At 42.3% G+C, this 14,485-nt stretch overlaps 1 protein-coding gene across 1 annotated transcript in view; it reads right to left on the bottom strand.

Moving 5' to 3' along the window:
- TTLL11 (tubulin tyrosine ligase-like family member 11) overlaps positions 1–14,485 on the bottom strand; it is a 184,996-nt gene that overhangs the window by 136,112 nt on the left and 34,399 nt on the right. The window contains exons 2-3 of the mRNA XM_005879192.2: positions 11,855–11,951; positions 4,636–4,769 (exon numbers count right to left, since the gene is read on the bottom strand). Coding sequence (XP_005879254.2) covers positions 4,636–4,769; positions 11,855–11,951 — 231 coding nt within the window. The remainder of the gene's footprint in view (positions 1–4,635; positions 4,770–11,854; positions 11,952–14,485) is intronic.

The raw sequence follows: 14,485 nt of genomic DNA, 5'->3' as shown, positions 1-14,485 counted from the left end.
AGCACTAAGGATGTCCGACTGCAGCTTAGGCCTGCTCCCCGCTGGCAAGTGGACATCCCCCGAGGGCTGCCGGGCTGCCAGAGGGATGTCTGATTGCCAGCTTAGGCCCAATCCCCTGGGAGCAGGCCTAAGCCAGCAAGTGGTCATCCCCCGAGGGGTCCCAGACTGCGAGAGGGCACAGGCCAGGCTGAGGGACCCCCTCCCCCCCCGCCGAGTGCACAAATTTTTGTGCACCGGGCCTCTAGTATATTAATAATAAGGAAAGCTAGATGAAGGGTATATGTGAACTCTCTACTACACATTTGCAACTTTTCTGTAAGTCCAAAATTATTTCAAAACATTTACAAAACTGAAGGCATTTCCAAACAAACAAAAGCTGAGAGAATTTGTCACCAGCAGACCTGCAAGAAAATTCTTTAAGTTGAAAGAAAATACCAGATGGAATCCCAGAGCTACACAAAGGAATGAAGAATTCTGAAATGTAAATGTATGGGTGAGTATAAAAGACAAATATACTCATTTTTCAATTTCTTTATAAGTAACTAGAGGCCCGGTGCAAGAAATTCGTGCACAGGTGGGGTCCCTAGGACTAGCTGGCGATCAGGGCCTATTGGGGCCATCTCGCCCAGTCCCAGTTGAGGCTGGGCCAGCCGGGGCTTGCCAGCTGCCAGCTGGGGCCTGGGGGCCTGCCGGCCGAGGCCTGTTGGACAGGGCCTGCCGGACAAGGGGAGGGACCGCAGGAGGTTTGCAGCCATGGGAGGTTGGCTATGGGAGCGCACTGACCACCAGGGGGCAGCTCCTGCATTGAGCATCTGCCCCCTGGTGTTCAGTGTACATCATAGCGACTGGTCAATCAGTCGTTCTGGTCATTCCAGTCATTCGGTTGTAACAGTCACTTAGGCTTTTATATATATAGATGGACTTTTCAAAGCAAAAATAATAATGTATTATGAGGTTTATAACACAGAGGTAAAATATATGATAATAGCTCAAAGAAAAAGAGTGGAAGTAGAAATATAATGTTGTAAGGTGTTTATATTTTACTTGAAGTAGGAAATACTTAAAGGTAAATGTGGTAAGTTGAAGATGCATTGTAAACCCTAGATTCTAGGGGCAGGGGAAAAACTAAAAAACACCTTTAAAAGAAGTATAACTGAGAAGCTTAAAGAGAAGATAAAACAAAACACTAAAAATATTCAATTAATCCAAACATATAGTATAAATAGAAAAGAAACAGCAAGAGGGCATACTTGAATCTAACCATATTGGTGATTACATTAAGTATGAATGGGCTAGACACACCAATTAAAGGGCAGGGGTTGTTAACCTGGATAAAAGACCATACCCCAATAACATACTGTCAAAAAGAAGCACTCTTTAAAAAATGTAGACAGGTTAACAGTAAAACACTGGTAAAAGGATATACCATGAAAATTCTAAGCCAAAGAAAGCCAGAGGTGTTATATTAATATCGAGTAGACTTCAGGACAAGGAAAGTTACCTTATAAAAGAGTCAAATCATCAAACTAAGAACAGAACTTTAAAATATGTAAAGCAAAAACTACCATAACTAAAATGAGGAGACAGTCCACAATGTGAGCTGGAAATTTCAACATACTCTCTCAATAACTGACAGAACAAGTAGGCAGTAAATAAGTAAGGGATACGTGAACAGTACCAAGTACCAATTTGACCTAATTGACATTTGTAGGATGCTATCCCAACAACTCCAGAGTACATTTTATTTTCAAATGCACATGAAACATTCACCAATATAGACAATGGGTCATAAGACAACTTTGTAAATGGGTCATAAGACAACTTTCAATAAAGTTAAAATGAGCAAGGTAATACTGAATAGATATTCTTATGTCAACAATTAAATTAGAAATCAATAACAAAAGATACTGGTAAAATTCCAAAATTATTTAAAAGTTAAACAACACATTTCTAAATAACCCAGGGGTCAAAGAAATCTCAAGGGAAATTATATAACATTTTGAACTTAATGGTAATGAAAATGTAACATACAAAAATTTCCAAGATCTAAAGCAATGCTTAGAGGAAAACATTGCTTTAATGTTTAAAATCAATGAACTTAGGTTCCCCTTTAAAATAGCTTTTTATTTTAACTTTAAATAATAAAGAATTAACATTTAAAAATAATAATAATAAATAAAATAGCTTTTTTCTATTAGAAAGAAGAGATAAGTAAACCCAAAAGAAGTAGAGAGAAATAATAAAATAATGATATAGAAAATGGACAAACAAGAGAGATAATAATAAAATCATAAATTGGGTCTTTGAAAAGAACAAAAATATTAATAAGCCCTTAGCTAGACTGATCATAAAAAAAAAGCAAACACAAATTACCAATCTTAGCAATGAAGTAGGGGAGGATCACTATATATCTCATAGATGTTAAAAAATAATAAGGAAATACTATTTTTAAAAATGTTATGTCAATTGATTTGACAATTTAGATGAAATGGACTAGTCCCTTGAAATAAAAATTATCTATATGTATTTTTAAAAATAAAGAAACATATTCCCAGAAAGAAAGCTCCATGCCCAAATACCTCCAATAGTGAATTCCATCAAACATATAAGAAATGATACTAGTATTATATAAAATCTTCAAAAAATAGAAGAAACATTTGCCAAATCACTTAATGAAGATTGCCTGATACCAAACCAAACAAAGACATCAAATGCCAGCATTTCTCATGAACAAAGACACAGAAAATCCTTACAAAATGTCAGCAAGTAGAGGTTAGCAGTATATAAAAAGAATAATATATTAGAACCAAGTAGGACTTATATCAGGTTAGTTTAACATTTAAAAAATTAATCAGTGTGATTCATAATATTATCAAAATAAAGAAAAAAACCATATCATCTTCATAGATACATAAAGGCATTTGACAAAATTAAGCACCCATTCATGATGAAAAACTTTCTGTAAACTATAAAAGACATCGTCTTCAAGTTAATAAAGGGCATCTATGAACAACCTCTAGTAAACATTAACATCATATGTAACAGTGAAAGGCTGTATGCTTCCCCCAAAGACTGGGAACAAGGCAAGGATGTCCACTCTAATCACTTCTGTTCAACATTGTATAGAGGTCCTAGCCCAGGGCAGTTTAACAAGAAAAAGAAATAAAAGGCACATAGGTTACAAAGGAAGAAATAACATTTGTTCACAGATGAATTAATTGTATACATAGAAAATCCTAATAAATCTACAAAAAGGGACTTCTAGAATTAATAAGGGAATCAAGCAAGGTCATATGATACAAGTTCAAAATTAAAAAGCCACTTGGATGTTTATAACTAGCAACAAACAATTGGAAAATGAAATTCAAAAATATCATTTACAATAGCATAAAAAATAAAAACTTGTAGGGAAAGCTATAAAACACTGCTGAGATAAATTAAGGAAGATATAAATAAAGGAAGGGGGAGTGGGAAGAGAGTAGGAAAGAACTTGTATGCATATATGTATAACCCATGGACAGACAATAGATTGGTGAAGGCCTGGGGAGGGAGTGGGAAGAGGGTACAGGGGGTCAATGGGTTTGGCTGGTTTGGCTCGCTGGATAGAGTGTTGGCCTGCAGACTGAAGGGTCCTGGGTTTGATTCCAGTCAAGGGCTCATGCCCAGGTTTCAGGCTCGACCCCCAGCAGGGGGCATGCAGGAGGCAGCAGATCAATAATTCTCTCTCATCATTGATGTTTCTATCTTTCTCTCCCTCTCCCTTCCTCCCTGAAATCAATGAAAATATATTTAAATTTTTAAAAAAATAAAAAGTCATGTATCTAACTCAGCATTGTTAATATGTCCATTGTCTCCAAACGGAGCTGTAGATTCCAAGTCCTAGCAGGCTTCTTTGTAGAAATGGGACAGACTGATTATAAAATTGACCCAGAGATGCAAAAGTAGCCAAAACTATTCTGAAGATAAACCAAGTGGGAAGACTGGCACTACCTGATAAGACTGACTATAAAGCCATAGCTTTCTTAGCTAAGAGTAAACACACAGATGAATGGAACAAAGTAGAGTCCAGAAACAGACCAAAACATATATGGCCGATTGGTTTTCAACGAAATATTTCATGCTCAAACATACTGCTTCAATATGGAATGGGTGATTTGAAAACTGATTCTGGAACAAATTGACACTTAAAAGGTTCCCCCGCCCCTCAGTTTGTCAGACCTACTCCCTGGCCTTGAAGCGGAGCCTGACCTCCCACGTTTCATACCCTGGGACCACACCTCCAGGATTCACCCAAATAGTCCCAGTCCTCTTATGGGCTCAGCCATCTGCCCCCGCTCTGTTGCTCTGTCTCCCTGGCTCCCCAAACCCTGACCTCCTGATGCAGCTCCAAATATCAGTATCAGGACTGTCTCCTCATGTCAGGACCCACTTCTTCAGTTTACCTACCTGTCACCCTACCTGTTCAACTCTGCAATCTGCCGTGGTCGCTGCCAACACCAACTGTGTACTGTTAGACACTCCCTTGGCCAGTCTCAGCTCCCTGGGGACCTCTGGCCCCAGCTCCCAGCACACAGAACCCAGGACACGGTCGCAACCACAGTATGATTCAAGGCCATGGGACGGAGTGCCATCTACCTGAGCAGTAAAGAGCTGGAACTCGTCAGGCAGAATCCAAGAGCGAGGGTAGAAGTTGTACTCCTCAGGAAAGAGATTCTGCATAATTCTCACTGCTCTGCTCAGAGTAATTTTACGCACCATCTCCGTCATGCCTGGGGAGGAGAGAAGCTGTGAGGTTTTAACAACAGTGGGCCACTAGCTATAAAACAGCCATTGTTTGGGACTTTTAAAACCACCCACCCGACACAGTCACTTTTCAGACTGGATAAAAAAAGGTATGAGTTGTTCCCCACGGCGGTGACTCATGGTTTGTTAAGACCTACCAAATTAATGAAAAATTTGAGGTGATAGGTGAATTTTTTTCCTTATAAAAATGAAACATCAATTCAAAGGAATGAGTTTCCACCTAGCTTATTACTCCATTCTTTGTCAGCCACCTAGATAATGAATAAAGAGAAGCAGTTATAGCTTACATTTAAAACTTAACATCTTTTTAAAATTTGGGGCCACCATACATATTTCTGGGATTCCTTGCATCTTATACCCTAGAGAATAGTGTCTAGTAGACTGTGCTTACATCATGAGAAGCTTAATTAAATTATTTGTTTTAATCTTTTATGAGTATTAAATGTATAAAATAAAAGTATATATACCTTTCAGCATAAAATCTATCTCCCTAAAATAAGGACAGGGACTGGAGAAGATACCACAGCATAATTATAGTTTAAGGGGAAAATGGAATCCATAGGAGTTCTTCAGTTCTAAGTACTGATGCGGACATTGACCAGATCTCAATAATTTATTTGGAGGGAACTGAAATATCTCACTTATAAAACATTTAAAAAGAATGGTGGACTTTTTCCCCCCCACATCTTTAGTAACACTGACAAGAGAAGTGAGTGTTTACCCTGGCAAATTTTAAGCAAATTATTTTATATTTTGGCATGCTTATTTCTCAAAGCAAATATTGCCGCTAAAAATGGCCTTCACACCCTAGCCTGTTTGGCTCAGTGGATAGAGTGTAGGCCTGAAGGGTCCTGGGTTCAATTCCCGTCAAGGATACATACCTCTGTTGCAGGCTTGATCCTGACCCTGGTGGGGCACGTGTAGGAGGCAACCAATCGATGTGTCTCTCTTACATTGATGTTTCTCTCCCCCTCCCTTCCACTCTCTTTAAAAATCAATGGGAAAATACCCTCAGGTGAGGATTAACAGCAACAACAAAAAAATGGTCTTCACCCTGAGAGAGCTACATAGTCCCATTGCTGACACTAGAAAATTGCTGAGAAAAGTATTTTTTGGTTTTTTTTAATCCTTGACTGGAATTGAACTCAGGACCCTTCAGTCTGCAGGCCAACACTCTATCCACTGAGCCAAACCAGCTACGGCTGAGCGAAGTTATTTTTAATAGAAAGTACCAAGTTTCATGTTAGCTCGGCCTGTCCGAATTATCACACCTTCCAAGAGGGCACAATCAGATTGAACAAGGTTTCTCTAAACTGCCATGTGCAGGAAGCAAAGGGTAAACACTTGAGAATGGAGGTTTTAATAACCTACTTCTTGATTCCCTCAGCATATCAAAAAGAGCGATACACCTAAAAATTGCAGCTTCAACATGTCAATGCCCAGGTTCTTAGTTCTTGTTTAGAAGGATATAGAGAAGGATTAAGCAAGAAATAAAGGGGCTTAAAAAGTTCTAATAAACTATGCTCTAATGTGGACTCTTCGATAGATATATAAAAAAAAAATAAACAAACTCACTGAGGACACTGTCCTGAGCTTCCCAAGAAATATGCATGAGTTTGGAAAATCAAAGCTCTTCCTCTTTATTCCCCTATGAAATTTTGAGTTATAAACCCTGGAGCTGAACATAGGGGACACAAAAACAAATTGTCCGTTTTCTTGGGAACTCTTCACTCGTGTCTGACAAAGGTTTCCGTTAGTATTAAACTAAACCCTCGGAACGCACTGTGGCGCAGCACCTTACATCACACAGATGCTGCCTCCTGACCAGAATGTGGTGGTATGCTCCGCATCAGGGCGTTGTAAGCGAGAAAGGCTCAGAAACCCCTCAGCAGATCAGAAGGACACACATAACAAACAGACAGAAGTGCTGTGAGAACAGGAGCGCCATTTGAATGTTCCAGAAAAGTTTTATGAAAATTGAGGTCCAGCAAGTGAAGTAAATATTCATTTTCAATCTGTAGTAACTCCTTCTGTGCTGAGAATCAGAGGTCCCTACACCAGCTAAGGTTCTGTTTCCGAGTTTACCTTTGTGTCTGTCTCCAGGTAGTTCTTTACTGAAGACAGTCAACTTCAGAGGCAGTCCTGCCAACCAATGGCTACTTTTCCCAGACCCTGCCGGCTGCTGGCTGTAGGCAGCTGAGCCCTAATCCCACCAGTACACCTGTCTCCAGCAGGCACCTGTGTAGACCTCCCTCAGTCCACTGACCACCAAAGCCTTTGTTTCGCTACTATATCTTGGCTGTGATGCCACCCAGTGCTGCCAGGAAGAAGGTCTCCACCCTTCACTTGAGCCCATGAGGATGCTGCTGGCATCCTTACCCTCTGGCAATGGCTCAGAAACAGATGTGAGGCGTGCCATCTTCTCTCAATAAGACGCTGGCAAGAGTAGCCAGCCTTCTAGCTGAGCCAGAGTCCATGTTCCCAGAGTAAATGTGTGAGTAAGGAGGTCACTGCCGGAATCTGCCCCCCTTCTGTAAGCAGCTACAGCGCCTGACCCTACCTGTGACCCCTGCCCTAGGCTTTGGGACCCATTCTGACCTGAGGTGGAGCCTAGGTCTAACCATCAGTTCCCAAGACTAGGAACAAGGCACTCTTTGACCCCAACTTTGTAGTCCAATTAAATAAGGAGGAGTTCAACTGCTTTTCTGGGGTTCCATTGCTTTGTCCCCAATTTTTAGAAACGTGTCTTTTGTTCCTGGTACCTGAGCAATGCCTTTGCCTTGTTCTCGCCAATGTTCTTCCTCTGTCCCCCAGCCTACTCTGCAAGGGCTGGGGTCCTCCTGTCTGTGGCTTCAGGACCTACTAACAGGTTCTTTTGAGGCTGACTGGGTACCTGGGTTTCTCATCGAGGTCTCTCCCAAGATGTCCCTGTCTCGGCAGTTCCCCTATTGACTGGGAAACCCGCTAACGCAGGTTGAAGCTTCTCACACCAAGATCTTGCCTCCTGCCACTCTCACCACGCACCCCCCACCCATGCACCGGGCCTGGGTTCTTCTTTTTGCAGCAAAGTCCCAAGACCCGGTGGATCTCTTCCCGTATGGAGTTACCCAAGAGTTTGCCCAATTTAAAAAACAAAAACAAGAAATAAGAACAAAATAAAATCTGAGCTGCTCTGGAAGCATTATTCAATCCAAATATCATTTATAACAGAAACACAAACCAGCTGTCAAACAACAAACAGTCCATTCAGATCCATCCGCTTCCCTCCATTCCCATCCCCACTGGTAAGTTCACTTTGGATGCCGCAGCAGCCTCTTAACTCTCTCTCCATTTCCTCTCTCAGCTTCCACCCACCTCCAATGCACCTCTTGGGATGATCTTTCTGAAATCCAAAATGCCACTCTGTGGCTTAAAATTCCTCAGTGGCTTCCCATGCCCTTTTGTCCCTGCCTAGCCTCACTCCGCTGCCCCTATTACACGTGACCCTTTCTAACCGCCATGGGCCACTTCCCCTGGCTGAGTGAGCAGTGAGTTCTAAGCAGTCTGTCTTTGCACCAGCTCTGCTCCCTTGCTTTACGTGAGGTTCAGGCCCATCCATCCCTGGAGGCTCAGCTCACATGTCAATCCTCCTCTCCGGGATCTCTCACCACACCTATCCCAAGCGAATCTGGGTGAGGGCGAGTGTCCTCGCTCCAACCCCCACAGCATCCCAAGTTCCCTCCAGCGCAGCACATACTTGGTATCACACTTCCCTCTCCGCATGCCTCTCTCCTTGTCCTTGAGTCCCCAGCCCAGCCCAGTGCTTGCCAGACAGCTGCCCCCATGGATTCCTCAGTGGAGCCCCTTCCCTAGTCCCCTCCTCAGGGTGGGCTCTCAGGTGCTGTCAACATCTCAGACCCTGAAACTCATCAAAAGACTTGTTTGTAAGCTAAGAATTGAGAGTTTCAGGCTTTCTTAAAGCAGATTATTTTTATAGAAAGTCTTAATTCATCAGTTAAGATATAATAACAAACCTTGAGGGAAATTGCCCATAGAAAAGTGGCTAAAATCTAATGTGCTGACACAAACAAAATAAATTACTCCCATATGCGTGTCCAAAAGTTTTGCTTGTTCAGTGTGGGAAGTATTTATACTTGCCAGGCACGTCCACTAGGACTTACTATAAGTAACATACAATGCATACAAAGTGCATTTGTTAAATAATGGGATATATCGGAGACAGAAGATAAGCTTGGACACAAACTGGAGCAAAAGGACAGACTGCTCAGTGATCACCCATTGCTGAGGACTGCATCTTTCTCAGAGCGGAGGGTGTGGCCATACTGTCACTCTGCCTAGAGGTTCAAGATCCTACTTTGTCATTAGAGCTAATTAATTGCTGTTAGTAAAGTGGAAAACTATATGTGTTAATCACTGGCAGGTGGAATATAGGATGGGACAAACTTGCTTCTTTGAGATAAATATCCTTTTATCACCTTTAATGAAACCAGGCCTTTGGCGGTATTTTTCTCTGTATTTCTAATTTGTGTTCTGAATGGAGGGTCACAGCTCCTACCTTTTTCCTTCTCTCTAGATAAGGCGTGAGCAGGTCGGAAATGTAAATGAAGCCTCACTTAGGATTCAGGTCTTAGGAACTCTGTCCTCATTCAAAGTTGTTCTCTTTCATATTATACTCTCCTGATATCCCAATAGGTCCTTTAGTAGCACCAAAAAGTCACCTTTTTTGCCCTAACCAGTTTGGCTCAGTGGATAGAGAGTTGGCCTGCAGACTGAAGGTCTTGGGTTTGATTCTGGTCAAGGTCATGTACCTTGGTCCCCGGTCTTGGTCAGGGCTCGTGGGGGAGGCAATCAGTTGATGTGTCTCTCTCATATCCATGTTTCTCTCTCTCTCTCTCTCTCCCTCCCTTCCACTCTCTCTAAAAGATCAATGGAAACATATCCTCGAGTGAGGATTAACAACAACAACAAAAGTCACCTTTTCTGCGCAGTAAGACAGAAAGCAATAACTATTCCATTAGACCGTGTGCAAGAACCCTGAATGCAAGCATCATTCTTGTTCTGTAATAGAATCCTCTCTCCTTCTCTAAGGACAAATTTGACCTCAGGTTAATTTTCTAACTCTGTTTCCCTGGAAACCAATAAAAGTGGAGAGTTAGCTGTGTTACTAGACAACAAAGGATATGGTTAAAATGGCCCTGATTGGCAAATTGCATAGATAGCAGGTAGGAAGCCAGGACTCCAGGCTTTCCTGAGAGTGGTGATGCCTGTCACTTAGCATGACGCTGGCAGGAACCCTGGAAGCTATGCTGTGGAGTAGCTACATGAGATCTTGGGTCCTATGAGTCATCTAAGCCAAGACAGATTCCCATCCACCAGTGTAGGTCTTGTCTCCTTGCACCTGAGCTTTCACTCGAGGGACCAGACACTAGCCCCTGGAACCCTTGCAAAGACTCTGCTGGAGAGACATGCTGGGTGCTGACCCGCTGGCAAGCTGTGTGTCCTGACCTATATCCTTCTACGTGAATCTGAGCCACGTGTGGCGTGGGGCAGTTTGCACGCTCAGTTGAAAAGCCCCTAGTGGACAAGGCACAACCAGCCAGTATATAATGTATGGATACTAGGTTTTCTGAGAGGTGTTGTCCTACAGATGTGGCATGTACTGCCAAAGGGAAAAAACAAACTGATTCTCCTTTTCAAAATGAGCATAGCCCAGCCGGTGTGGCTCAGTGGTTAACCGTCGACCTATGAACCAGGATGTCTCGGTTCGATTCCCATCAGGACACATGCCTGGGTTGTGGGCTCGATCCCAGGAGGGGATGTGCAGGAGGCAGCCGAGCAATGATTCTCTCTAATCATTTATGCTTCTCTCTCTCTCTCTCTCTCTCTCTCTCTCTCTCTCTCTCCTCCCCTCACCTCTCTCCCCCTCTCCCTTCCTCTCTGAAATCAATTAAAAATATATTTAAAGCAGAGAATTTCTTTAATAAAAAATAAGTAAATAAATAAATAAAATAAGCATAAATAATATAACACTGAGAGAAAACACCTTATATTCAGGCAACTACACTCTGGTGAAAGGACACTCATGTCCTTCCACCAGTGGAATCAGACCAGGAGAGCAATTATGTCAAAATGATACATAAACATGGTTAAGGTTTGGGAGGAAATACAGAAATATCCACATTGTGGTTTTGTTAAAGGAGGTGATGATCTTTTTAAAAACGATTTTTATTATTATATTATAACATGCTTGGAACCACCTGTTAAAATTTCTGAAAATCAATGGAAGACGCTTTGGCTATGATCAGACCCAGCTCAACAATGTTCCTTTCCCCCAAGCACCTCCACTCACTGTAACTACCCTCTTCACTTAGCCATTAAAAATAATGAATAGCAATCACAGCAGAAGAGGGCGGTAGAGGCACAGAGGGTGGTGGAGAGTGGACTGAGGGGGTATCTTAAAATGTTGGCTAGGCCACTTTCCTGGCACAAGTCCCCTCATAGGTAAGTCTCACTGGGATAATGGCTTTGGGTAAAAGCAGAGGTTCTGCCACCTATTATTCCCAGACAGGTGCATTTGATTTTTAAAATGGTACCTCCAAATGTGATACTTAAAGAAAATGAAAATTGCTAACCCCATTTCTGTGACATATTCCTAGAATGTTAGTACTTCTGTTTCCTGCAAATTATTTAAGTAAAATGGTCTATTTTTTTTTCATTTTGAGAAGATAATCCCCTCACCACACCCCCATGTTATATCTATAACTGAAAAAGTGAAAATCATGTCCTTCCACCAGTGGAATCGACCAGGAGAGCCTGTCTTTTGATGTTTTTGAGCCTCCAATCTTCAAACCCCTGGTGGGTTAAGTCCAGATTCCTCTGCGTTAGCATCCCTCCCAAGGTGATGGTGCCCAGGCAGAGTGCAGGCAGCAATTCCAATGAAGAGATCTCGAGTTTGATCTCAAAGCACTGTCATGTTATTGAGGACAAGTGTACCCTGAGACCCAGCCTGGAAACATTCGTAAATGCCAGCAACAAAAACAACAGTGGATACCTGGAAACTTGTTCACTTGACCGGAGAATATGTTGTTGTCGTGAAATGAAACACCATGCCAGTAGATGTCACAGGGCGAGCGGCGGCCAAAAGGGAACTAGAAGAAAGAGAAAAAAATGTGACTAATCATCACAAGAGCAAGAGGAACAGCAACCACACTGATATCTACTGTGTACAAACTCCAGGCACCCTGGCACACATCACATGATTCAGTCCTCATAATCAGCATGTGCTGTCGCTGATATTCTTTCCCATTTTACAGGTGAGGAAACAGACTCAGGCAGGTTAAGTAACTTGCTCAGGGTCACAACCAGGAGGGTGGAGTTCTGATTCCATGTGGCAGGCACTACACTCATGACTTTACAGGTACCTTTTCATTTTAATCCTCATAACTACCTACCAAGGATTATTCCCATTTTGCCAATGAGAAAATTGGGGCTGAGAATGGGATTCTAATATGCCCAAGGTCACACACAGCTGGTAAGGGGAAGAATCAAGATCTAAAGCCAGGTCTATCTGGATCCCAAGCCATTCTTCTCTTTCTCTGAAAACTACAACTCTTAACCCAGTCCCCAAAGAATGAGCTTTCACAATCTCAATCTCAATCTCTCTCTCTCTCTCTCTCTCTCTCTCTCTCTCTCTCTCTCTCTCTCTCACACACACACACACACACACACACACACACACGGTCCATAGGGCAGGATGCATCCCCAGTGCCTAAAACAGTTCCTGGCATTCAGTGAGAGTTTTTAAATAAATAAATGAACAAACCAGGAGTGGTCATCTGACTCAAGATGAGATAACCAGATTCTCCCAGGAATTTGGAAATCAGAGATGCTGGGCAGCCTCGGCTGGCCCTTGAACTGGAAGTAATAAAAAGCCAGAGCCAGGCAGCTGTGCTTGGCTGTGTGCACAGAGAAGCCAAGGCAGCCAATCTGCTGAGAGAGGGAGAGAAAAGGAGCAGGTGCAGAGATAAAAGTAGAGGTGAGACGCTGTGGCCCTGGAGACACATATTGAGGGACCCCAGTTCCTAGGGCTTCCAGGTCCTGGACCCAGAACCTCCTGAGCCTGGCTGCCCTTCCTGTCCTTGGGTCCTATAAGATAGTCTTGTATCCTTAAAACACACCTGCTTTTTGCACAAGCTATAGGGTTTCCCTCACTGAGACAAAGGGCCTGCTCTTTCCACCACTGCCTAGGTTATCAAATTTGATCTAATTCTGAATTTACAGAATTGTTATCAAAGTTACCAAATTCTGCATTTACAGAATGTATTTTTAAATCTGTAACTCAGATGATCCTTGTTAAAGGAAAAAGTGAAGACATGTTAGTCCATATTTAGAACCTGCTTGTTTAAAGTCCAGATGAGGAGAAATACCAACACATTTAATAAAATCATTTGATTTTCCCATTCTAAGACTACAGTTAATCAGAATTTTTATCTGCTCGAAGTTGAGAGGGCCACATTCCAATGGAAGAACACAGCATTACTAATGAAATGGTGGTGACTCGAAGCTTTCCAACTATTCCCAATTAGAATGAAGGCAAACAGACTCACGCACTTTAAATCATTCACATTATTTCTAAACTGTGCCAAACTGAAGCATATGTTACACACTCTATTAGCATTAACAAGTTCCATCTATAATGTACAGCATTTCCCTCATTTTCTTTGCATCCAATGGACTGAAGTTATTAATTCGGTACTCATAAATACAAAGAGATACAACATACGTTATTTTCTTCCAGCTGTTGGGTGCTAATATGGAGAAAGGGAATTAACTTAACCAGGGAGGTATCTCTAAAAGCAGACTCTCCAAGCAAAGTTTCTACGATGCAAAATGATTTTGCTGCTCAAAATGTGGGACCAACACCTGCTCTATGTTGGGGGACAACTGTTGACTCCTTATCACCCATATGGTCACACCTCAATCCTTGCTACCTTCTCCCCAATCAACCCTTCATTCAGAAGTGCCTCTAACTCATTTTGTTTTGAGAAACTGCCTTTTTAAAAAATCCATTCATTCAATAATTACCATGCCAGGCACTGTGCTAGATACTGAGAACACAGAGAAACACAATTTTAAATAGGTCAAAGGCTTCATAATCCCATCTCTTTTAAAGATCTTTTTCAACACTGCCCATTTTCACTACCTCTGGCCAACATGCTACTGGAAGTTCTAGCCAAAGCAATAGGCAAGAGAAAAAAATACAAGCTATCCAAATTGGGAAGAAATAAGTAATATATCTGTTTGCATATGATATTATTTTATATGTAAAATTAAACATTATAGAGATACTAAATGGGGAAAACCAAGATGGCGGCATAGGTAAACACCGGAGTTTGCTGCCTCGCACAACCACTTCAAAAATACAACTAAAAGACGGAACGGACATCACCCAGAACCACAGGAAGGCTGGCTGAGGGGAAATTCTTCAACTAGAAGGAAAGAGAACAGCATACCAAGACTCAGAGGAGGCGCAGTGCGGAAAATACAAAGGTGCGGAGGTACGCGCGGAGCGGGCTGGTGGCTGAGGGCGAGGTTGTCGTTTTCAATCGGGAGGGAGTCTCAGATTCTGAGCTCCAGTTCTGGGCGAGTCTCTAGGGACCCAGACTCAAACGGGAGAAGCGGG

Source organism: Myotis brandtii, unplaced genomic scaffold, assembly GCF_000412655.1.
Source record: "Myotis brandtii unplaced genomic scaffold, ASM41265v1 scaffold589, whole genome shotgun sequence".
NCBI classification, from domain to species: Eukaryota; Metazoa; Chordata; class Mammalia; order Chiroptera; family Vespertilionidae; genus Myotis; species Myotis brandtii.
The sequence above is the reverse complement of the archived record's forward strand: the minus strand, read 5'-3'. Positions and strand labels throughout refer to the sequence as shown.